Source organism: Dromiciops gliroides, chromosome 3 (assembly GCF_019393635.1).
Source record: "Dromiciops gliroides isolate mDroGli1 chromosome 3, mDroGli1.pri, whole genome shotgun sequence".
Lineage (NCBI taxonomy): Eukaryota > Metazoa > Chordata > Mammalia > Microbiotheria > Microbiotheriidae > Dromiciops > Dromiciops gliroides.
This window is the reverse complement of record NC_057863.1, coordinates 505,624,231-505,649,873: the sequence shown is the minus strand read 5'-3', so window position 1 is coordinate 505,649,873 and position 25,643 is coordinate 505,624,231. Positions and strand designations below refer to the sequence as shown.

The 25,643-nt window shown below is 41.3% G+C and overlaps 1 protein-coding gene across 2 annotated transcripts; it reads right to left on the bottom strand.

Annotated features, from left to right (window-relative positions):
* Positions 1-1,293: 1,293 nt before the first annotated feature.
* HEPACAM (hepatic and glial cell adhesion molecule) lies at positions 1,294-25,643 on the bottom strand. 2 transcript variants are annotated; one of them, XM_043996817.1, is made up of 7 exons: positions 25,117-25,643; positions 6,369-6,710; positions 5,567-5,848; positions 4,864-4,963; positions 4,326-4,399; positions 3,811-3,881; positions 1,294-3,611 (listed from the first exon to the last, which is right to left on the bottom strand). In XM_043996817.1, exons 1-7 carry the CDS (start codon positions 25,199-25,201, stop codon positions 3,309-3,311), a joined length of 1,257 nt encoding a protein of 418 aa, XP_043852752.1. In that variant the 5' UTR covers positions 25,202-25,643; the 3' UTR covers positions 1,294-3,308. The 2 variants fall into 2 exon arrangements, with proteins under 2 accessions (XP_043852752.1, XP_043852753.1); XM_043996818.1 differs by having other exon boundaries at positions 3,811-3,878.

Sequence of the window (25,643 nt, the reverse complement as noted above, 5' to 3'; positions counted from 1 at the left end):
GGAAGGAAGGAAGGAAGGAAGGAAGGAAGGAAGGAAGGAAGGAAGGAAGGAAGGAAGGAAGGAAGAAAAAGAGTTAATAGAGTTAAACTGGCTGATTTGTTAAATGGGAAACACACAGGTGGGAGTTCAGGAACTAGAATGTATAGTAGCAGAAGCAACTGGCTGATGTTAAATGGAAAGCACACTGGTGGGAATTCAGGAGCTACAGTGTATAGTAGCAGAAGTATATTTCCACCAGGGTTACTAGGTTCTAGGAGTGGCCACTCCGTCTGTGAGCCCTCCAACCTGCTTTTATGAGTTCAGTTTGGATGATTGAGTCCACCTTGAGAGAGAAGTGTTCATAGGAGCAAATTTAGGTACTGTACCTGCACTACCATTCCCCTCCCCCCTTTTTTTTTTACAAATGAGGAAACTAAGGCTCAAAAATGTTGAATTGTTTGCCCAAGGTCATATAGGTGGTATGTGGCAAAGCTAGGATTTGAACTGGGGTCTCCCGAGTCCAGTTTCTTTCCACTATATCACAGCTCCCTCTCTAAGGAAGGAGGAAGGAAGCAAAAGAAAAGGGGAGACACAGACGATGGTGGGATAGGTGCTTTTATGTTTGCTCCCCTCCTGCCTCCAGAAGTATGTGAGTGGAATTAAAGCCATCAAGAGCCTTCCTGATCTGTTTGCCCAATCCTAGATATTTCTTGCTTGAGCATAATTAGGTTAGGGAAGAGTGGGAGGAGAAAGTAGAGTTGCCTGGGAACAAGGCGAGAAAGAAGAGGACAAAGGGTACACCTCCCAACCTAGGAGCTGTTCCTTTAACATTCATTTCTCCAAATCAGGGTTGATTCAGAAAATCAAAAATATGTGCCTTCACTTTGCTGGGATGAATGGACAAGTTACCTGGAAGATCTAAAGGAATCAGTTATGACAACAGAAGCCATGTCAAGAGTTAGCCCTCTTTAAATTGGTTGTGGGAAGCATAGAATCAGAAGTAATGGAGAGGAATAAAAGTCTGGGATAGGGACATTTTAAGACAAGTATAGGACAGGATTCTCCCCCAGGTTCTACTATTGCTGCCCATAGCCTTTGGCTATGCACTAGCTCAATGGGAGATGTGGCACAGGGTTGTAAGTAGAGATGCAGGACTCTGAGAAGCCACAACCTTGAAGGAGTTGCCCAGTAGAGTGGTAGTAGAAGAGGAGGGGTAAGGGCTGCAGCCGACCAGGGTGGGTATCAGGCTCCAAAGTACATGACTGAAGTTAGGGGCTATAAAGCAAAAAAAAATTGTTCTGAACTTCAAATATCACCCGTGTCTGGTGTGATTACATTGATTTTTTTTTTACATGATGGGAATATTTTGGTATTTACCCAGAACATCCCAGGATTATTAAGTTGGGGGGGGTACAGGGCATTTCTGAACCCAAGGAACCAAGCAGTCTCTGGGGTCAAGATCTAGGAATCTTAGTGCCTGAAACTAGAGTTAGGATCAGTTTTAAAAGTGGTAAAAAGTGAAAGGTCTCAGGCTAAAGGGCTTAAGTCATTTCAATCAACCCCTGGAGGAGGAGCCTGTGCTCTAGGAGGTAGTTGCCTAAGGTCAAGGATGCGTTCTTCACAGGTGGCTGTGATAGGGAAGACGCAAGGGGAGTGTTCCAGCCCCTGGAAGCGTATGGGAGGACAGAGTGCACAGAGCCTGGCTCCCTCAAGGGGGCCTCCCTCACTTTCAGCTTTTTAATTGCATTCTCTCCACACACAGTAGATTATTGCCTCTCTAATGGACAGTATGGGTGGCAGAAACACAAGGCCAACTACACGAGGGCCTAGCCTCACTATTGAGTTGTTAGTTCAATTAGGGAAGATAACCTTGCCTTGCTTCCCAAAGACCCAGGTGTCTGAGAGAGGGAGATTGAGTGGCAGGGAGTCAAGAGTCAGAACATGATCTGCCCAACTTCTCAGGAGTCTGAGTCATTGGGAATCCACTCCAAAGACTGGATCCTTTGCTCTCTCCTATCCAAAAATGAGAAAAACAGTTAGCAAGGTCTGTCCAATAGGGGCCTCTAGTTTCCTTCCCAGGGATTCTGATTGTTTGCAAGCTTTGTTGGGAGAGGGAAGATATGGAAGTTGTGGTGGGGAGAGGAAGATTCAGTGGGAAGGGACACACTCCTTAGGGGGTAGTGTAGAATCTTTGTTCCCAAAGGATAAAGCCCCTAACCCCTTCTTCTCAGGTGGGGTGTCCCCTTCAACAGGGACAGGAAGGACTGCCTTTTGTTGTGCAGAGGAAGTAGAGATCTTTGTGGGACCCAGGTCAGGAGGGTGTAGTTTCCAAGAAAGCTGTATACTTGGCAAATTGGGGTCAAACACAAGCCAAGGGGCTCCCCCTCTTCACCTACCACAGACTCATAGTCTAATAGGTTGTTAGAATTTAAGGAGACCTTGGAGATAATCTAATCCAAACTCCTATTACATGTAACCCTTGGGAATGGGTTTACATACAAATGAGGAAAAACCCCTGGCCTAAAGAGATGAAGAAACTTGTCCAAGGTCTCCCATGACTGAGACATTGGGAAAAGTAATTCTCTCCACCACAAAGCAGAACCTTCTCTTCTCAAGCACATGCCTTCTATGCAGAACTACCAGCCTACAGTGTAGAAAGGAAACACCCATATAATAACCACCTTGGGGTGAGGGGTGAGGAATTGTATGGGTTGATATAAAAGTCACCCGCCTATTGATTTCCCCCGTGATGTGAGCAGCCTCTGGTCTCCTCAAGGATTGGACACATAGTTCCTGCCTTAACTAAAGCTCTTGTCATTTTCTCTAGTCCTAAACTGCTCTGAGCTCTTGGGCAAATTGATCCTTTTGTTTTGTGTTTCAATGTCCTAACTAGTTAAAAGGAGCTCCCAGAGGTGGGCAGGCCAGGAATATGGAAGGAGAGGTGAAGGGTAAAAACCTAGGAGCCCTCGACAGGGGCACAGACCAGTCCAGTGTTAGGATTACTGTTGTTAATCTCCATAAGGCTCCTGTAGGGATAGGCCTGGAATTTAATAATCTATAGGCAGATCCTAAGAGGACACAATCCACACCCACCTGCTGCTGTCAACCGGGAACCCAGCTGTTAAACGGGAAGGTCAGACGCCTGCTACACCACTCAGGCACGCTCAGCCACACGTTTGCCCGGGTTCACCGTCAGTCACCCTCACTCACATCTCTTTACACACGCTCTGATTCAACAAACACACATGGCCTCCCCTGGAAACTCTCTGGCCTTGCCCCCAAACGGGAGACTTAAGTCCCATCAGGTGGAGGCAGGACCCTGGGAGGACTCAGGCGCTGATCTCTACGGTGCCAGCCTCCTCTTGCTCCCGGATCATGTGCACGCCCGCAGTCCGGAGGGTGCGTGTGGAGCTGCGGGAGCGGCCGGGGGAGCTCGGGGAGCGGCTGGGGGAGGTGTGTGTTCTGCTGGTGGCCGGAGAGCGGGCCGGAGAGCGGGGATAGCGGCGGGCTGACCGGATAGGCAGCCCGGGGGAGCGGCCTGGCGCGGTGGAAGAGATAGCATAACCCGGCGGGCCTGGCTCAGTGGTGCTCCGAGGGTCGGGGGTGGAGCTCTCCTCCCCTTCCGGAGGGTCCTGCAATAGGATGCTAATGGTCAGTGAGACAAGATTTACGCAGTTGTTTGGAGGCTTCACACCCCGATCCAATCCAATTCCCTGTGATTCACAGCACCTCTGCCCCCAAGTCTGCCGCCAAGTTCAAAGCCCACACAAGTCCTTGCTGGTCTCACAGCAAGCCTGGCCCCCTGGGACTCCCTAGCCAGAGCCTCCTCACCTTGTCCTTCAAGATGTACAGGGCCACAGGGTTCTTCCTTTCATGTTCTCCACTTCTCGGGAGGGTCTCTACTGCACAAAGGAGAGATTTCGGGAATCATCTACCCATCTCAGCATACTACAGAACCAGCATCATGGTGCTCTACACACTTGGCACTTCCCAAATCACTCACCCTAGGCTCAGAGGTTCTTAACAACCCTTCTGAATCCAAGCCTCTCTTTATCAAAAATAGCAGTCATGTCTCTGATATTCCAGGAATATGCCACTCAACTGATTTCCAGTTCTTTCCAAAGCAGACTCTGCTATAAACCCAGGTGAAACTTTTGCTTCTTGTTTTAAACCAATCTCAAATTGTCTGGACTCTTGCTCCCCCACCTTAGACTCACCCTAGCCCTTGTGAGATCCAGGAAGACCAAGACAAAAAAGTAAAAATCCACCTGTGTTAACACTGCTGCTCTATTGTTCACCTGAATTAGACTGGATGGGGAAGGGAGGGTCCAGCTTCTTCCACTCACCTTCAGCTTTCAGGTGGTCATCATTTTGATCTTCATACTCTAGAGAGCCCTGCTTTTCCAGCTTCCGCTTCTTTCTGTAAAACAGCCCAGGAATCCCTTGAGTAGAACCATAGGGTGGGCACAAGAAGGGCTGGAAGACATAAGGACCTGGTGGGCTTAGGAGAGGTCTTGGGACAGGAAGGGTGTTTTTGTTGATTGGTTGGTGATGAAAAAAGAAGTGGGTTATGAGAACAGGAAGATACTTTATATTCAGCAGTGTTATTAACAAGAAGATGCTATGTTACAGGCATTAAATGGGTTTAGGGTCCTTGGAGTTGGAGGAACAGAAGGGAATATTAAGATGTAATCTCTGGGGGCAGCTGGTGGCACAGTGGATAGAGCACTGGCCCTGGAGTCAGGAGGACCTGAGTTCAAATCTGACCTCAGACACTTGACACTTACTAGCTGTGTGACCCTGGGCAAGTCACTTAACCCCAATTGCCTCACAAAAAAAAAAAAGATGTAATCTCTGGCCCAGGATGTAAAATTCAGTAGTTACCCAGACTTTTTGGAGGGTTTCCAACATGCGCAGACTGTCACCAAAGTCACAAGGAGAAAGATGCCTCCTGTGGTCAAGATGATGTAGAGGGAGCTTCTCCCTGGAGAAAGACAGGTAGAGAAATTAGAACTATTATAGATTAGAATGGCAAAGAAGTAAGGAAAAGGGAGTGGAAAGAATATCTCTAGGATGGAATTTTACTGTAGGATAACAATTCCAGAGGACCAGAAATGAAGCATGCATCTTATCTCCTCACAGAGGACTTCAGGGTGCAGACTGAAACATACTTTTTGGACATGGGCACTTTAGGAATTTGTTTTTCTTAACTATGTCTATCACAAGAGTGTTGTTGTTTTTTCTTTTTCAATGGAGAGACAGAGGAGGGAGAGAAAAATAAATTTTTGTTAATTAAAAAATGAACTTTTAAAAAAGAAATTCAATGTAGGGATGATGGGAGTAGGGAATACCAGAGAGGATAACTAGCTGATATCACTGTATGCAAGGTGCCCATTCCTTTCTGGTTCTATTCATCGGCATAATCATCCTGTAATTAAAGAGTAGAGTTTGCTCTTTAACTTTATGCATACAGATCTGAGAGGATACAAATCTGGTCTTGTGGCACCCAGGCTGGGATGATCTTTGCCTCTTGCTGTGGGATACCTGCCATGCTGAGCTCTGAGCCCTTGCAGGAAAGGATACTCACGATACACAGTAAGCTTGATCGGGACACTTCGGCCTTGGCTAATGGGGTTCTCCACTAAGCAGCTATAGATGTCATCATCTGCCATAAGCACTCGTGTAATGGTGAGCACCTTTTGGTCAGGGGACAGGAGCATCCTTGAGTCATTGCTGAGTGGCTTGCCATCCTTCAGCCAAGTATAGTTGGCTTTGGTACCATTTTCATGGGAACAGTTCAATGTGAAGGACTCACTGAGCTCCAGGACAGTAGATGAAGCCACCACTACCTGTGGCTTTGAGATGGGAACTAAGCAGAACAAGGAGAAGAGGATTGTGGGTTGGAGCCCTGGAAGCCTCACAATTCCCACTCTCTACTTGTGATCCACCAGAATTCTTTCTATTAATGAATCTATGAGCTAATAGGACCACTCAGGGATAATTTAATCCAATATCTTCCTTCTTTCTCCCTTTATTGAAGCCCCAGGGCCTTAATTCTTTCTCAGGGCTACTGGGCTTTACATTTAAAAATAATTAAGCTTTAAAAAAAAAAAAAGAGGCTTTGGCTAAACTCAGCCAGGGCCCATCTGGCCTGGTTCACTGGCCCTGGTGTTCTCAGCTTCCCAACCACCCAGTCCCCAGCTGTGGCCTTTCTTTATATTGGTGGCCTATGTGTACAGGACTGATCCACCTGGAAAGATTTTTGAATAAAAGTTTTGAAGCCACTCATTCTGTTCTACCATTTAGACAAGCTCAGTATCAGTATCAGTCCCTATCCCTCAGTCTCTAACCCACCCCTTCTCTCCAGGAAGCTAGCTTCAGAGTCTTACCGTCTACAGTGAGGTTGATGGTCTTTTCTCCAGTGAAAGTATCATCAGTGATGGAAATCTCTACCTCATAGGTGCCCTCATCAGATGTCTGAAGGTCACTGAGGAGAAGGGAGCCGTTCTCAAAGAGCCTGATTCGGTCACGGTAGTCAGGCCTCAAGGTGCCAATGATCTCAGTGCCAATGGATTGTACCACTGTCACTGGTTTGTCCCTCTTCAGCTGCCACTTAACTACTGGCTTGTCATTGCTGGTACTACTATACTGCACGGAGAGCAGAGCCGACTTCCCCACAGTGCCATGGATTAGACGCACTGGGCTTGTGATGTTCACCCCTTCCAGCGAGCCTAGGAAGAGGCACCCAGGGAGAAAGGAGACAGTGTCAACTCTTCCACAGGAAGTAAAGGATTTGTTCTTACCTCATTCCTACCAGTCTGATCTCTCCTTAGTTATTCTTGGCCCTCCACTCCCCTATCTTTTTAGTCTGGACATCTCCTTAATAGCCACCTTTCTGTCTGTCTTGCTATCCTCCCAACCCTAACCCAACTCCCCTGCTTTCAAGTTCTGGAATCATAAGAAAATTTGTAATGCCACTGTTACTAGAAGGGGTAGGTCAATCTATTTAGCTATGGTTCTACTCAACATCCCTGTAATTTTCTAAACCAAGATACTCCTTTTCAGCCGTCATTCCCTTTTATGTGTTGTCTACCCTTATTAAAAGGTAAGCTACTTGAGGGCAAGGATTGTTTTCATTTTTGCATTTGTATCCCTCTTATTATTTGTTATTTAATGCTTTTTCACTCATTCATTCATTTTTTATCCTTGCGATCCCCGTTTCCAGGCTTAATATAGTTTTCTGTTTTTATTTCACCCACCTTTTCCCCCACCCTTAGACCCCATTGCTTTCTTCCCTTTTTTCCTCTGTCCCATTGGCTTCAGTCTAGCTTTCATCTTCCTCCTTTCTCTTTACCTCACATACCTCTATTCTTCTGTAATCTTGAAATCAGTTTGTTTGTATCAGCAACCTTTCCTTGCAGAGGGACTCTGACAGAAAGGGGTAGGGGATTCTACTGGGAGTTTCCTGCATCAGTGGGGAAGTTGTTATCTGTGTCTGAACTTGGCATTTAAAGAGGCAGGGGGCAGCCAATCTATGCTGTCCTTTGTTGTCATTATTAATAAGTTTTCCTAAGTGAGGTTTTGATTTTTGAGGGGATTGCAGGAGATCAGAAAACTAAAAAGAACATACAAATATAGGGTACCTAAAAAGAAGAGGGAAGAAAATAAAGGTAGCTTAAAGTCAAACTATTATTATGCCTGGGTTTGTCCTGCCACCCACCTTGCTCACTATTGCTAGCATCCAAGCAGAAGCTCCTTATCTAAGACAATAATGCAAAATGAGAGTCTGTAATATAGAAATGTTTTACATGATTGCACACATATTACCTATATCAAATTGCTTACCATCTTGTGGGGGGAGGAAAGAGAAAACTGGGAACTCAAAATTTTATAAAAATAAGTGTTAATGACTAACGTGGAAATGTTCTACATTATTGCACAGGTATAATTTATATCAAATTGCTTACCATCTTAGGGAAGGGGAGGGAGAAAGATTTAGAACTCAAAATCTTTCAAAAATATATGTTGAAAATTGTCTTTACATGGAATTGGTGAAAAAACAGAATATTGTTTGGAAAAGAGAGAGTCTGGTATAGGGAACTAATTCCAACCCTATCCTATTCATTATTGCTATATACAAATAGGAAGCTGCATCAAAATAGGGAAAAACAAAACAAAACAATGAACCAAATGAGGGTCTGCAACCTATACCCAGAAACTAACTAGTTTTGTGATCTTATGAAGTCACTTAATTTTTCAATATCTGTTTGCTCATCTGTAAAATGAGGAAGTTGGATTAAAATTGAATAAATGTCCAACAAATATTTATTAAGGATTCACTGTAGGGAGAGAGGAGATACATACCCCTACTTTCATCCAGCTTACTGTCAAGTTGGGGAATGTGATACAAATGCATGTAACTACTATAGTACAAAATCGTGTATGATAAGTACATTAGGGGGATGAAAACAAAGTGCACCAAAGATGAAAAAATCATTATTGACCAAAGGCAAGGATGGAGGAAGTAGGAGACCAGGAAACTGCTTCCTGAAGGAACTGACATGAATCACAAAGTCACAAGATTGGAAAGTAGGAAGAGACTTCAGCAGCCACCTCATCTAATCCATCCATGCTATAACATCCTCGACAAGTGCTTTTCCAGCCTCCGCTTGAAGGCCTCTAAGGATCAGGAAGGTCCCACCATCTCTCAATACAATCTTGTCCACTTTGAAACAGCTCTAGTTGTTAGGTTTGGGGGGCTTTTCCCCTGACATCAAGCTTAAATTTGCCTTTTGAAACTTCTAACCACTGCTTGTGGTCTTGCCCTCTGGTGACAAACAGAACAGGTCTAACCTTTCTTTCCATGACATCTCTTCAAACACTTGCAGAGATCTATCACATTCCCCTCCCCCCCCCGCCCCACCAAAGTCTTTTCTTTTAGAGGCTGAACATGCCCAGTTTCTTAAACTGATCTTCACTGGACATGGATTCAAGGGTCTGCATCATCCTGCTTGTCCTCTGGCCAATATTATTGTTCTTCTTAAGTTGTAATGATTATAACTGAACTCAAAACTCCAGATATCTGATGAGGGCGGGATATAGTGGTATTATCAGTTCCCTATTCCTAGAAGCTATGCCTCTCTTCATGTAGTCCAAGATCAAATTAGGGGTTTTGGCTACCACATCATACTGCTGATTCACATTGATCCAATAATCCACAATTTTTTTTTCAGAACAGCTGCTATACAACTGTCTCCCACATACTATACTCCTGAAGTTGATTTTCTGAACAAAAATATATTTATGCCTATTAAACTACATCTCAGATTTGGCCCAATGCTCTAATCCAGGGAGTTAGTAAACCACAAGCCATGGGCAAATATAGCCTATGCCTGTTTTCCTGTGGCCTGGAGCTAGGAATGATTTTTACATTTTAAAATTAAATTTTATTGTACTTAAAAATATAAAAAATATTCCTAGCTGGTGGGCTGGATTTGGCCTGCAGGCTATAGTTTATCAGTCCCTACTCCATTTTCCAGCATATTAGCTCTCACTCCCAGCTTTGTGTCATCTACAAATAAGATGAGCACATCACTTATTACTTGACTCAAATCACTGATAAAGATTCTAAGCAGCACAAGGCCTAAGCATAGATCTCTCCACTGAAGAGCTTCTGCAATGTCTAAATGTAACCTTCCCATTTTCCCTCCCTCCCCATTCCACTGTAACAACTACCACATATGAAGGTTAGGGACTGGACTACAGCATATCTTTCTATTTTCTTCACCAAGTTATACCTTCTCTGGAACTGAACACAAAACTTAGGGGTAGGAGAAGGAAGTTAATTCACTGATTCAAGTAAAGATTCAATGAGCCCTCTGTAAATGCAACAGGCTATTGTGTGAGAGAGATGATCACCTGTTAGGTATATTGTAGGTGGGATTCCTGCACTGAATAGGAGGTTGAACTAGTCCCCAAAGTCCCTTCCAATGCTGAGAATCTATAATTCCATAATTCTATTACTAGTTCTCCTTGCTTAGCTAAAGTTTAGGCTTTAGATTGATTTAAAAATAAGAATAATTGTACAGCTTTATAACATTAAATAGCCTTTTAGAGTTTATAAAACTTCACAATAATCCTGTGATATAAGTAGTCTAAATATTACTCTATAAGTCAAGAGACTTAGCCTCAGAAAGTTTGAATCAATTAACCATGGTCACATACTAATAACAACTAACATTTTTATAGTGCTTACTATGTGCTAAGTACTATGCTAAGGGCTTTACAATAATTATCTCATTTGATGCTCACAATAATCCTGAGAGATATGTGCTATTATTATCCTCATTCTGCAGATGAGGAAACTGAGATAAATAGAGGTGAAGGTCATACAACAAATCAGTATCTGAGGCTGGATTTGAATTCAGGTCTTCCTGACGCCGGACCCAGCCCTCTGTCAACTGTACCATTTAGCTGCCCCCAACTACACTTTTACAAGTGAGTAGTTTTTGTTTTGTTTAATCCGAAGGATGGGTGTCCATAAGTTCCTTGAAGTCTCATACTATTTCTTTCTTCTTTTTTGGGGGGAGGCAATTGGGGTTAAGTGACTTGCCCAGGGTCACACAGCTAGTAAGTGTTAAGTGTCCGAGGCCAGAATTTGAACTCAGGTCCTCCTGAATCCAGGGCCAGTGCTCTAACCACTGCACCACCTAGCTGCCCCAATCTCATACTATTTCATCTTTGCATTTGCAAGTTCTTTATAACAGTGTCTGGAAAATAGTAGGTACTTCTTGTTTGTCCTTCATTTTCAGAGGACCAATGCCATCATGATGTAATGGGTGATATCTTGACTTGCCTGTGAAATGGATTTAAGTGAGGCAGAGTTGTTCAAAGTCATGAGCTTCACTCTTTCTTCCAAAGTTATTGAAGTCCAATGGCAGAACAAAAGTCAAGATATCTGGTGATGGCCTGGGATGCAGTAAATAACCATGGCATCTTCAATGTCTGAACAAACTAATTGGTCCATAGCAGCTGCTTCAGCCACTTTCATGGCTATTGGAACAAATTGTTCTCATCCACCCATTCTGCCTGGGGATGTCTTCACATGCTTGGGGTAGACATGCCCCTTACTCTCCGTTGGGTTTGAGGCTTGTCAGTTACCCTCAACACGGCTCAGTTTGCTGAGATGGTTTTACTGGGATGTAGCCTCTGAACACGCTACAGCTTCTTGGAGCCACCTATTGTAGTCACTTAATAAATGCTTAATGATTACCATATGCTTTATAAATTAGTACTAATTCTGTGCAATGTTTTTTATCTAAGTTTTGCCATTAAAATTGTCTTCCTTTACATGATTGCCATGCTTGTGAATATTACTCATTTATTTCTGCTTTGTTCAGAGTTATTTCATACAAATTTCCAATATATTTTGAATTTTTAGTATTCCTTATTCTTTGTGACACCTTAATATTTCTTTATGACAATATTTTATAAATTGTTCAGCAGTTTAATAATAATAAAAAACACCTAACATTTATGTAGAGTTTTAAGATTTGCAAAACGCTTTACATATATTACCTGATTCAATCCTCACAACAACCCTCTTATGTAGGTGATGTTATTATCCCCATTTTACAGATGAAGAAACTAAAGATGAAGAGGTCACACAGCAAATGTCACACAGCTCAAAATCATTTGAGGCAGGAGTCTATTTCAAGTATTCCTGATTTGAAGTCTAGTGTTCTATTCACTTTGCCACCTAACTGCTATCTCACTTGCCAATCACTGGGCACACAGTTTGTTTGCTTTTTCCTTTTGTTTCATCAAATCCCAAACTCTTTCAACTGCTTCCTCAGTGATTTGGAAAAATAAGGCTTCCTATTTCCCTAAGCAGGTTGGCATGTATAAAATAAGATGTCCCTGAAAAGCAGAGCATCAGAGACTGTAGAATTAGAAAAGATCTTAGAGGTCCTCTCTAATTCAACCCTTCGTTCTACAAAGAAAGAAACTGAAGCCCCATCAATAAGAGAGGTAAATGATTTCTCCTAGGCTGCATAAGTAGTAATCAAACTGAGTCTTTGGCACCCAAATCATCTGCCTCCAACCCCTCCCAAGGATACCAAAGAAATCATTTTCTTTTAGTTGACGTCTAGATGTTTATGTAGGTATGATACATGTAGAGGAGTCTATACAGTATGGCAAACCATAGGTATCACTCCGGGTTCCTGTATTTTGGACTGTCCCTTGTATTGCTTTAACCACAATCATAGAGCCACAGAGTTAGAAGGGACCTCAGAAGTCTATTATAATAGCCTGCTGGTTGGTCTGTCTCCCTCAAGTCTCTCCACACTCCAGGTCATCTTCTACTCAGCTGTCAAAATAATCTTTCTCAAGCACAGGCTGACCTCCCTAATCAATAAACTCCAATGGTTCCCTATCACCTCTAGGATCAAATAGAAAATTCTCTCTTTGGAGTTCAAAGCCCTTTATAACCTAGCCTTCTTACCCCCTCACCTGCTCAGTCTTACAATTTAGATTTTTTTGTTTGTTGTTGGTGATTTTTTTGGAGGGGGGGGCAGGGGAATGAGGGTTAAGTGACTTGTCCAGGGTCACACAGCTAGTGTCAAGTGTCTGAGTCTGGATTTGAACTCAGGTCCTCCTGAATCCAGGGCCGGTGCTTTATCCACTGCGCCACCTAGCTGCCCCCATAATTTATATTTTTGACACATATCCATACTCGGCCTCCTTACTATTCCTAGAACTAGACACTCCATCCCTTGGCTCTGGGCATTTTCTCTGGCTGTCCCCCATGCCTGAAATGTTCTCCCTCCTCATCTCCACCTCCTGACTTCCCTAGCTTCCTTGAAGTTGCAACTAAAAGTAAGGAAGCATTTCCCAATCCATCTCAAATCTATTGCTTTCCCTCTGTTGATGATTTCCAATTATCCTGCATATATCTTGTTTGTACATAGTTTCTACAAGTTATACCCTCCATAAGACTGTGAGTTCCTCTAAGACAGGGACTCTTCTTTGCCTTTCTTTGTTTTTCCAGTGGTTAGCACAATGCCTGATGCATAGTAGGCACTTGACATTGTTTATTGACTAACAATCCTACTTAAGTTTTCCATTTCCTTCCATGGATTTTTTTTTTATCATTCTGGTCACTCTCCTCTTGATGAATTATAGCTACGTCAAATCCTTCCTAAAATGTGGCAATCAGAGGAGACCCAGTGAAGAGCAGGAGGTGAGATGATCACCTCTCTTGTTGTGGACATTATGTCTTTATTAATGCAGTCTTAGATCCGATGAGCTTGTTATGATGTTGATTTGTATTGAGTTTGTGGTCCACTAAAAATCCCAAATTATTTTCTAATGAACGTTCCCTGGTTGTCACACTTCCCACATCTCTACTAATGAAATACCCAAAACAGGTTCGCTAAGTAGTAAAACTCCTGTCCTAAAACAAAATAGGTCGGGCTAATCATTCCCCCTCTTATATCCAACTTATTCAAGCTCTTTTAAAAAAATTTTCCTATTTCAAGGCAATTCCCTTGATATTGATTTTAACTATGTAAAAAACCATGTTCACTCACATGTGAAAATACTGGGGTATGTATGCACATGTGTTCAGTGATGTTTTCACCATGTGAGAGCCATCTTCACTAGATGATAGGTAATATATCTTCCTGAGGTAACACATTTCTAAAACCAAAGCGGTCTTAGGAAGATTGTTACTGGAATCCATAATAAGTTCAGGGTTCCACAGATTTTGAGGGTCATGGAGAACAGGGAGGGGAACCAGAGATGGAACATAAAACTGGGGAAATAGCTAGGTACAGAAATCAAAGACACTTAAATCATCTAACTTAAAAAGTATCTTAATTATTCACCTCAGATCTCTGAAGCATTACTATATGCAATTTCACTGGTGACTGAATAAGAAGAAATAAGCTTCAATAGCAACAAGGAATGATTTAGATATAATTATCACACCCATAGTTCATCCAGTTTAGCATTATAGCCAACAGTAGTACCAGAAAACTGATATGTACCAATCAGAGCATGGCTACTTTTCATCAACCTTAATTACTGATTCTTAATCTGGAGTCCATGAACTTGATATATGTACAAATTTGTATATGATATATATAGAAGGTAGGAGAGTATGTGTATATATGTGTATATATATTCATATTATATATATATATAATTGTATTTCAATGTAATTGACTTCCTTTGATATCCTATTTAAATGTATGCATTTAAAATCATTATTCTGAGAAGGGTTTTGAGAAGGTTCAACCGAAGTGCCAAAGGGGTTCTTATCACAAAAAAGGTGAAGAACCCCTGGTCTGGATAATTATGACTTGAAAAAAACAAACTATGGATAGGTTAAAGAAAACAAAAAAAAAACCCATACCTCTGCATCCACTTACTGGATTTTAAAAATTCTTTCATACATACCTAGGCAGCTAGGTGGCACAGTGGATAGAGCACAAGGCTTGGAATCAGACATATATCTGAGCTCAAATCCACCTCACATACTTACTAGTTATGTGACCTTGGGCAAGTCACTTAGCCTCTGCCTCAATTTCTTCTACTATAAAATGAGGATAATAATGACACCTAACTCCCAAGGTTGTTGTGAGTTTCAAATGAGATAATATTTGTAAAGTGTCTGGTTCATGGTAGGTTCTTAGTAAATAAATGTTTCTTTCCTTCTATACATTTATGTAAACATATTTATATTTTAGCCTCTTCCACCTCATGGGGTAAAGTTTACTATATACTATATAATTACAATTTATTTTTATTTGTCCCAAAAGTACATCTTTGAAGGTTCAAGTGGTAATCTCAGATTCCTTGTATTTTGGGATCTGATCCATATTCACTCTATTCATGCACTTCATGCTACATAGCTTTTTTCAGCCTTAATTTTTTTTTAAGTGAGGCAATTGGGGGTTAAGTGACTTGCCCAGGGTCACACAGCTAGTAAGTGTTAAGTGTCTGATGTCAGATTTGAACTCAGGTCCTCCTGAATCCAGGGCCGGTGCTCTATCCACTACACCACCTAGCTGCCCCTCAGCCTTAATTTTTTGAGATGGAAGTTCTAATTTTTATCATCAGTCTTCTTAAGGGAAGCTTTTTTATCTCTGATTACTTTAGTTTCCCTTTTCTTAACCTTTTTTTGTTCTATTATGTCTTCCTTGGAGTATAGAGGTAATAACTGCAGGCAGTGTATCAAGTACCTTTGTATATGGGTAGAATAATATTTATGTTTTAATAATTAGTAACTATAATTACTTTAGTACTTCATGAAGTTGCGTGCCTGAGGGCAATCCATCCATGGAGGTTGCAATCCCTGGCTATATCAGTAGGTGGCCATAGTGAGCTGCTGTAGCCATTGAATTTTGCAGCTAAGCTAAGTCCCTAAATGACAACTCCATCACTGGGTCTGTACTTAAAGTCTTTCTCCTTTAGGACCTTCTAGAGCTTGTGCCCTAAGGACACAGCCTCATAGAATCCAAAGTCACCTCCATGCCCTGATGTGGCATCAGAGAAGAATTATAGTGGAGGTGGTGGTAGTAGTAACAACAACAATGCACTTTAATTGATCTTTTTAGTTTTGTTTCTAATTGACTTCCTGAGAATGGCCACATACATATTCATAGCTATTTGGTGACCCTGCTAATGCCTTTAGGAGACGGTTGACTGTAACTCCAAATTACTATTTAGGATCATAATTAACAGATCAAAGCCCATCATCCTATGAATAAAGTTTTGATCATTTTTTTCTTAATGTACTCTTAATGCTTTGCACTGACTCACCTGCCCCTTTTCTGCTCATACAGCCTCATGAGATTTTCCAGCAGTTCGTCCTCACAGCTTGGGGTCATCCACAAACTTAGATTTCATTTTGCGCTCTCCCTCTTCCAGGTTATCTATAAGAATTCTGTATAAGACTACATCCCTGGGATGCTTCATAGGGACAGCAATCTAGAGATAGAAGGCACTTCCAGGTTCATCTGGTCTAACAACCTTATTCCCCAGATGAAGAAACTAAGGCCCAAGGTCACATAGGTAGTGAATGAAAGAGCTAGGATTTCAATCATGTGCCATTGTGACTGGGTGAACAGTGTCACTGTTAATACCTGCTCCATCCAGAGAAATGGCTTTCTTTTCATGCACTGTTTCCCAGCCCCAAATCTGTTAAAATATCCCTCCAATGTCATGATTTAGTTCATCTGTACAGTGCTCCTCCCAGAAGTCAACTTAGGTCTGAAATGTGATAGCTAGGACTTTTCACCTGGGGCATTTTCCTGTAAGGTAGAATTTTTTGACAGTGAGTGAATGAAATGACTAAAGATGCTGTGTAATTTCCTTTCCTGGATATCTTTAAAAACAACTGACATTCTTTCTATACAACCCATGTTATCTATTCTTTATCCTTGTTGACCTCCAGAATGTTCTTCCAACTTCTTCTAACAGTTTTGTCTTCTATCCATCTCTTGCCATCATCCTACCTTCAATAGTCATGACAATATATCCTCTGATAGCTTAAGTACATAATTCCTCAGTCTCTTCAACTCTTAGACCCCCTCTTTCTATACTCACTGCTTCAGTCATACCACCCACTGACAAACACTTAGTCACACTCTGCTTCTAAAACATGTTACCTCTTAGTGTACTCAGACAGCACTCTAAGATTATAAATTAGTTTGTTACTTAAATGTATATGATAGAGGAAGTTTCCAGATTTTTCCTACACTGATGAAACCACAGGCTGGGGCCTGTGCCACCTAGCAGCCCGGATACCTAGTTTTCTAAGGCCATTGTGCATGCAGCCTTCCACTCCACTGTTGCATTTCACCTATTTTTCCTTTCCTTCTGTTTTAGAGGGAAAGGCATCCCTACTTTTTGTTCAAGCCAGTACCTTTCTTTTCTAAGGTCAGCCCTTGATGCCATACACTTTCTTTCTTTTTTTTTTTTTTTTAGTGAGGCAATTGGGGTTAAGTGACTTGCCCAGGGTCACACAGCTAGTAAGTGTTAAGTGTCTGAGGCCAGATTTGAACTCAGGTACTCCTGACTCCAGAGCCGGTGCTCTATCCACTGCGCCACCTAGCTGCCACACTTTCACACAGCAGAGTGAAAAGAATAATGGATATGGAGTCAGAGGCCTTGCACTCAATTCCATCTACTACCTATGTGATCTTGGGCAAATCATTTACCTTTTTTGGGTTTTAATTTCATCATTTAGAAAATGAGAAGGTTGGATTAGATAGCCTCTGTAATCCCTTATATTTCTTGAGCTAAGATCCTATGTCCTCCTATATGACCTTATTTCAACAATAATTCCTTCTCTTTCATGCATCTTTAATCTCTCCCTCTCTGCTGATTCCTACCTACCTGACTTCAAACATGCTCATATCTCCACAAGTGTAAAACAAAATTAAAATCTGTTAATCTTCTTACCCCATCCTGCTACCAACCCTCTCTCCTCTTCTTCATGTCCAAACTTCTTGAAAAAGTTATCTAGTTATTCCATTACTTACTCATTCTTTCCTCAGTCCCTTGTAATGTAGTTTCCATCCCTGCCACTCTACTACAGACATCTCTTCTCTCATACTGATCTCCTAATCTCCTAATTGCCAAATATAATGTCCTTTTCCCAACTTTCTGCTTCCTTGAGCTTTGTGTAGCATTTGACATAGTCAATCACTATCTCTTTTTGGATTCTTTCTTCTCCCTCAATTTCTGAAATGTCACACTCTCTTCCTCCTTTTCCTACTTTTTTCCCCATCTGTTTTTTTTTTACTACCAATAATAGCTAATATTTATATAACATTTACTAAGCTAAGCACTTTACAAATGTTATCTCATTTGATCCTCACAATAACCATGGGAGGTAGGTGCATTATTATCCTTTTTTGAGGATATGAAGAAACAGTGGTTAAGTGATTTGTCCAGGGTCACCCAGCTAGTTAAGTGTCAAGGACATATTTGAACTCACATATTTCTGACTCTAGGCTCAGTGCTCTACTCACTGTGGCAACTAGATGCCTTTAATAGGTCATCTTCCTCTTCCTAGTCCCTCAAAGTTGCCTCTCAAGGTTCTATTCTTGACCTTTTTCTATATACTCTCTTCCTTGATAACTTATTAGTAATTAATTCAACTATCAACTATAGATGGCTCCCAATAGTTTATCTGAATCCTTGAGATCCAGTCTGGAGCCCAAGTTTCAGACTCATACCTTTAACTTTCCACAAAACATTTGTAGCTGTACATTCCACTGTTACCTCAGATTCAACATAAATAAAACCAAATTTAATATCGTTCCTCAAACACCTACTTCTTTAAAAAAAATTAATGATGAAGGGCAGCTAGGTGTTGCAGTGGATAGAGCACCAGCCCTGGAGTCAGGAGGACCTAATTTCAAATCCAGCCTCAGACACTTAACACTTACTAGCTGTGTGACCCTGGGCAAGTCACTTAACCCCAATTGCCTCACCAAAAAAAAATACTAATGATGATCTTTTTATATTGTTATCTCTTTTTGATGACTCCTCTCCCCGAATTCAATTTAATTCAAGAAGTATTTTTTGTTTGTTTTTTTGCTGGGGCAACGAGGCTTAAGTGACTTGACCAGGGTCACGCAGCTAGTGTCAAGTGTCTAATGTCGGATTTGAACTAGGGTCCTCCTGAATCCAGGCCAGTGCTTTATCCACTGTGCCACCTAGCTGCCCCCTCAAGAAGTATTTTTTAAGTGTCAACTATGTGCCAGCAATGTGATAAGCACCGGGAATACAAAGACGTCCCTTCTACATTTATAGTCTACCACTTACCTGACAAGAAGCAGGAAGTATGCTTCATCATCAGTCTTCTGAAGTCACAACTGTTCATAGCAACAATCAGAAGTCTTTCTATCAAATCTATTCCTTCTGACCACTATTCCAGTCAGTGGCATCACCATTCACTCTCACCTCCATATTTGAAATGCTAGTGTTACCTCTGACTTTCCACTTGACCTCCTACATTCAATCAGTTCCTAAATCCTATCTACTTTTTAAATGAAAAATATATAAAAATAATTTTGTTAGGGGTGCTTCCTGTTAACAAGTATACAAGTTGATTTGAGTTTCATTTCCCCTCATCTTCTGCTAACAAAGAATAAGAATGGGATGAGATTTGTAATTACACTACCTATTTCAATAACTATTACACTACCTATTTTTACTTCCATAATACTTATTACATTTGTTTCCTCTTCTCTATTTTTACTGCTATAACTAAAACACAGGTCTTCATCCACTCAAACTATTGCAACAACCTTCTTTTCTTAGAATACATTTTGTTTTAACTTTCAGCAATAAGTATAAGCAGACAAATATGAGACTAAATGAAACTTCAAAAAAGCTTCAAATTAAATTAAGAGAATATGATTGTAAATGTTTATACATGTAACCATGTATTTCTATTATTCACTGGTTGCCATCTTATACATCTTCCTATTTCTTTTTTCTTTCTTTCTTTTTTTTGTGGGGCAATGAGGGTTAAGTGACTTGCCCAGGGTCACACAGCTAGTAAGTGTCAAGTGTCTGAGATTGGATTTGAACTCAAGTCCTCCTGAATCCAGGGGCAGTGTTTTATCCACTGCCCCCATCTTACTATTTCTATAATCTCTTTCACTCCAAACTATCTTTTTCACTGGTGCCAGACTTATGTTCCTTATGAACATAACCATATCACTCTTTTTCACATAATTCCTTAGTGTTTCAATCTTGCCTATGGAGTAAAGTTGAAATTCTTTTGGTTGGAATTCAAGAACTTTCAAAATCTAGCAACAACCTTCCATTCTAGCTATGTCTGTTCTACTTTCTACAAACTCAGTTTTCTAGCCAATCTGAACTAGTGCTTACATGCCCCATCTAATCTTTCTGCCTTTGCTTACTCTGTTCCCAATGGGTATGTACAGTGTCCTCAGTCTCCTTTTTTTCTTTCTCCTATTGAATTCCTAACAGTCCTTTAAAACCTAATTCAAATAACAAATACTTCAGAAACCTTTTTTGATTATCCAGTGGATAATGACCTTCTCCAGATCTCACCATGCACTTTACTAGCTACTGCACTTTACAAGTCCAAACTTCTCATCATGTCATCTAAACCCTTGAAAATCTAGCAACAACTCACCTATTTTACACAGAATAGGTATTTGATAAGTGTTTGTTGAATTGAATTGTTGAAGTGTACATCAAGTGTGTATGTGCCTTGTACTGTGCTAAATGTTTTGTGGAGGGGAGGGGGAGGAGATTCAGAAGTATAAGATCTTTTCTCTCTCCTCAGAGAACATACAGTGGGCTTGGGAAAACAAGATTTCCATACATCAAACAATCAAAGAACAATACTAGGCAGAATATAATTTAGTGATGATATATGTGACATAAACAATAAATTTTATGGGACGTCAGGACCAGGAGTGATGAGTGTTAACTAGAGTAGTAGGAGAAAGCTTTGTGAAAAGGGTGGGATTCAAGATAAGTCTTGAAAGATGACTAAGATTTGGGTATGTGGGGAGGAGTGGGAGGGGGAAATATTTCCCTGCTATTTCCAGGCAAGGGGAAATAGCATGAACAAACAGAAGTTGTTTGTTTTCTTCCCTTCTCTTATTTTCCAGTGGGGGTGGGGGTGGAGGAGAGGAATAAATGCTTGTTACTTGGGGGAAAATGCTCTAAAAAACAGAAGTGGACATGACACAACTGAGGAGGTGATCCAAACCACAAGGGGAGAAGACATCAGCCCCCAATGGTTTGCCACTTAGAGTTTGATAAGAACCATGAGTTAGTTCTATGAAATCTTCCTAGCAATTAGGCTGATAAGTCAGAGTTTCTTTGTTCTCTCTACATTCTTTCCTCGTCCCCCATTTTCTATGACCCTTGGGTTCTCCCCCTCTGCATAGAAAACTAGGAAGGAAAAGGAAAAGGAAAACATGGGTAACTTTGTTCATCCCAATATATCTCATACATACATACTTTAATATCTATAATTAAAACTGCCGAGATTACAGATTGTGCATCTAAATCAGAAGAGAAACTGAAAGAATCAACTCTCTCAAGGTTTGGAGACAGAGTCAAGATAATTATGACAATCGCTATTTTACATGTTAATATTTCATCTCCTAGATTTGGAGCACAGTAACTTTCACAAAGGGTATCAACTGATGCCTTTTTGCCAAAAGGGTAGGAAGCAGCTGTCTAAATTCAAGGGGGAGAACGGTCCTCAGTGATTGGTTTTTAGCACTTTGTAAAGGCCAGAGGGGATATCCTAAAATTTAGCACGGGGTGGAGACCAACAGTTTAAGAAGCTTTGTCCTAAAGCACCAAAAGGCTGGCAATCCATGAACATGTAACAGGAAGAGACAACTGAAGTAGATCACCACCTCGTGGCTAATTTAGATATTGCATCCAGGATTACTCCAAACTAGGCTTGATTTTTAACCAATGTGGCAATGAGCCAAAACCAAACACCAATGCTCCATAAGTTTGGGAGAAATGTATAGGATGGATTGTAGAAAGAGAAGACTAGTTTTGAGTCTACTGTGGCACTCCATACATGAGGTGGATTAGATGGGTGGCATTGGAAATGAAGAAGAAAGGACACAGAAATGTTCAAAGGAAGAATTGGCAGGACTTGGCGGTTGATAAGGTAAGAAGGACTGAAAGAAGATGCCAAGATTTCTAGTTTAGGTTGCTAGGTAATATGATAGTATGGTTGGCAGAGCAAGGTAAGGAAAAGATGATGAATTCAATTTTGAATATGATGAGTTTGAGGTGAATCATAGACTGTTTCTAGATGTGAAAGCCCTTAGAGGTTACCTAGTTCAACCCTCTTCATAACATTTCTGACAGGAGGTTATCAAGCACATACAGTGAACGGGAACTCACCTCACAAGGCAGTTTCCCCATTTTGAGACAATTCTAATTATTATAAAGCCTTTCCTTATGTTGTACAGAAATTTAGCTTTGTCCAATGTTCTGCTTCAGGTCTGGAGTGACACAAAATATGCCTAATCATTCTTCCACATGACTATCCAATCACTCTCCCACCCTCACCCTTCTTTAGATTAGGTAATAGTAGGATATTCAAAGGAAGGTGTCCTGGGAGGCAATTTGAAATATAGGACAGTATAGCAGATAAGAAGTCAGGTTTAGCAATAGATTTTAAAGTCACTAGCAATATACCAAATAGGCATAATAGCACTTTTTGTAGTAGCAAAAGCAAAGTGGGTACCCATAAATTTGGAAATAATTGAATAGTGATATAGGAACATAGATTGTTATTTTGTACCATAAAGGTCAATGTATTTGAGGAACTCAGAGAAATATGGGAAAATTTTATGAAATGACAGAGAATGAAGAAAGCAAAACTAACAGAATAGTCAATATACAAGATGACCATAAGAATATAAATGAAGACAATAGTAAAAGACACAGAACACAGATCAAAAGCAATGATCAATAATGGTTCCAGATGAGTGATGTTAGAATACATTACCTTTCTCTTAGTAGAGAAGTGGTGGATTACTGATGAAGAATGTTACATGCTCTGTCAGTCGCAGTCAATGTGCCAAATGGTTTTGTTTATAACTTTTTTCTGTTATAAAAGAGGGTATGATGGGGGGATTATTAAGAAGCAAATGTGGTGTAAAAGTAAAAATGCCTTAATAAAACATTTTAAAGTCATTAGTATAGAGATGGTAGTTGAAAATGTGACAGTAGATGATCTCTCTTAGAGGGAGGGCAAAATGCCAACAACTGAGCATTGAGGGGATGCTTAGAGGTAGCAAGTAGAGAAGGCTGACTAACCACCAAAGGAAAAAGAGGGATAATTAGGGAGGTAGGAGAAGATCAGGATACTGTGTTATGGAAGCCCCGAAAGGAGAGTTTTAAGAGAAAGGGAGTGATCAGTAGTGTCAAATGCCACCAAAGGACTAAAGAAAATAAAGAATAGAAAAAAATCCCTCAGATTTTTTCAAGAAGAAAGTTATTGGTTACCTATGAGGGAGAAATTTCAGTAGAAAAGATATCCCCATCCTTCAAGTTCTACTTCAGATACCAGATGCTAGCAGGTTGACATGATTCCAGATGGCAACCAGATGCTTGAAATCTCTTGGTCTATAGTCATTGTTATCAGAAGATTTAAAAAAACCTCATCGGGGGCAGCTAGATGGCGCAGTGGATAGAGCACTGGTCCTGGATTAAGGAGTACCTGGGTTCAAATCCGGCCTCAGACACTTAACACTTACTAGCTGTGTGACCTTGGGCAAGTCACTTAACCCCAATTGCCTCCAAAAAAAAAAAAAAGAAAAGAAAAAAAAAACTCATCTTTAGTCAAAGGTGGGAACTGGAATGCTTAGGATAAATCCCACTCAGTCATACCAATGGGAATAATAAGCTAACAGTCATTGACCAAGTGTCATACAGCCTAGGCCTTTCAACCCCAAGTTGTGGAAGGTCATGCTGCCTTAGACAATATTTGTAAAGCACTTAGCAGTGTCGAGCACATAGTAGGCACTTAATAAGTTCTTGTTCCCTTTCCTTCTGTCCTTTTTCAGTCTGCATGATCCCTCAGGCAGTCCCTAGGCTACCTCTTACAAGTATAGGCACCCCTAATTCCAAAGTATGAGAAGACAAGTTTTAAAATCCAGAATTGGCTAATTTCCATTCCATTTTTTGGCCTCATTAAATTTTTATGGAAAATGGCATTTCCCTGAGCCTCCTTTCACCATGGCAAAGGGAAGGCCCTTGGTTGAATCCTGAGCCTTTTTATGAGGAGGCAGGATCCCATGATACACAGCATTAGCTGGTTTCCATGCCTCTAAGGGGCTCCATGAATCTGGTTTGTTTGTTGTTTGTTTTTAAAATATAGAAATAACCATTTCGGAGGCGGCTAGGTGGCACAGTGGATAGAGCACCAGCCCTGGATTCAGGAGGACCTGAGTTCAAATCCGGCCTCAGACACTTAACACTTACTAGCTGTGTGACCCTGGGCAAGTCACTTAACCCCAATTGCCTAAAAAAAAAAAAAGAAAGAAAGAACCATTTCAATATAATTGGTTTCCTTTGTAATCCTATTTATTTTATGTTGTGCATTTAAAAACACTGTGAGGAGGTCCATTGGCTTCACTAGACTGGTAGTAGGGTTCATGATATAAAAAACATGTTAAGAACTCCTCTTTTTGAGGCAGGAAATAAAGATGGGGAGGAAAATATACACCAGACCTCACTAACCTTAACACAAAGAAGAAAAATTAGGTGGATGGCCCTCTCCCCCCAATTCTATTTCATCCTTGGGAAGGAGCTATGAAGAGAAAGTCACAAACACTAAGATTCATTTGAGCAAGGGGAGCTGACATTGCCATGGATGTGGGAGGCTATAAGGTAACCATGGCCCACATTCCTATTATTTATGAGGCACCACCAACAATCTCTAATTCTCTAAGAAATGGACAGAAGCAGTACAGGATGTAGGTCTCCCTGGCATAAAAGTCAGCTGCGACTCACCACAGTGCCTGAAACACATATAGTAAATGCTTTTTAAAAAGCATTTTGACTGATGATTGTGATGGTTCGAAACCCTGTCGATGTTGATGAGCAACAGGGAGTGAAAGGGAAGCATGGTGTTATTTCTTCAAAGCTTCTTTTACTCTTTCCCTTTTTAACCCCAGAGAAGTCCAGAGGAGACCAAAGGAAAGCACCCCACTCCCAAGACTGCTCCTTAAACCCCTACCAGCATGTCATCAGCTAAAAAGGATGCCAGAAGGACCCATGCCAACAACTCAGGCTATAAGAAAGTTCAATGTAGCTCATCTTTATGTACTGAATGTTGTGGGAGCTCCAGGCCACGAAGCCTTTGTTTTTTTGGTTTTTGGTGGGGGGAGGACAGGAGGGAGTAAGGGGGATGAAGAAATGTATTCAAGGCTAAAAGCCTGAATTCACAATACTTCCCACGGCAGTTGAGCTTTCTTCCCTCCTCCCACTACAAAGACATTCAGATTCTCCACCCCCCCCTTCCTTAGTTTCCCCAAAGAAGCCCCTTGGTTCCTTCTCCAAACCCTTTTGATCCCCACCCTCATCTCCTACCTGTCTGGATCAGGAGGAGGCAGACGAAAGGAGTGAGGCTTGGGGCGCTGGAGCCTCTGAACAGAGCTCCCCTTTCTCTCTTCATTTTGGGTTGAGTTCTTGGGCTCTGGTGCAGACAATGAGCATGATTTCTCCACTCTGGGCACGTCTCTTTGTACCACTTGGAGTTTCTCTGTTCCAGTACAACCCTGCCAACTTGCCTCTGAATACACAGAGCTCTGTGTGTTGCTCAGCTCGCTCTTTTCTCTCACTCGGACCTGACATTTTCTGGTTTCCTGAGCCCTACATCCTCAGTTTCCAAAAGGTGAAATTAGGAGCTGCTGAAAAGCCACTTTACAGGTCCAAGCAGGATGCAAAGCACAAATGCTAAGGTGCTTCCAGACTCACCTCTGCTGAGTAGGAAGATAGTGTGCCGGGGCTAATTTTCCAGGTGGGGATTTGAAGCTGAGACTAATGCAGGGAACTGGGTTGGAGTACACAAAGAAATTGGACTTTGTGTCCCAGTCTTAGGCAGTCACCACTCCACT

Excerpts from the sequence above, each read along its gene's own strand:
- HEPACAM (XM_043996817.1), bottom strand. The coding sequence starts at position 25,201 with ATGAAGAGAGAAAGGGGAGCTCTGTTCAGAGGCTCCAGCGCCCCAAGC. Across the intron at positions 4,964-5,566 it reads GATCAAGCTTACTGTGTATC|GGAGAAGCTCCCTCTACATC; the intron begins GTGAGTATCCTT and ends GTCTTTCTCCAG. Across the intron at positions 3,882-4,325 it reads TGACCACCTGAAAGCTGAAG|TAGAGACCCTCCCGAGAAGT; the intron begins GTGAGTGGAAGA and ends TCCTTTGTGCAG.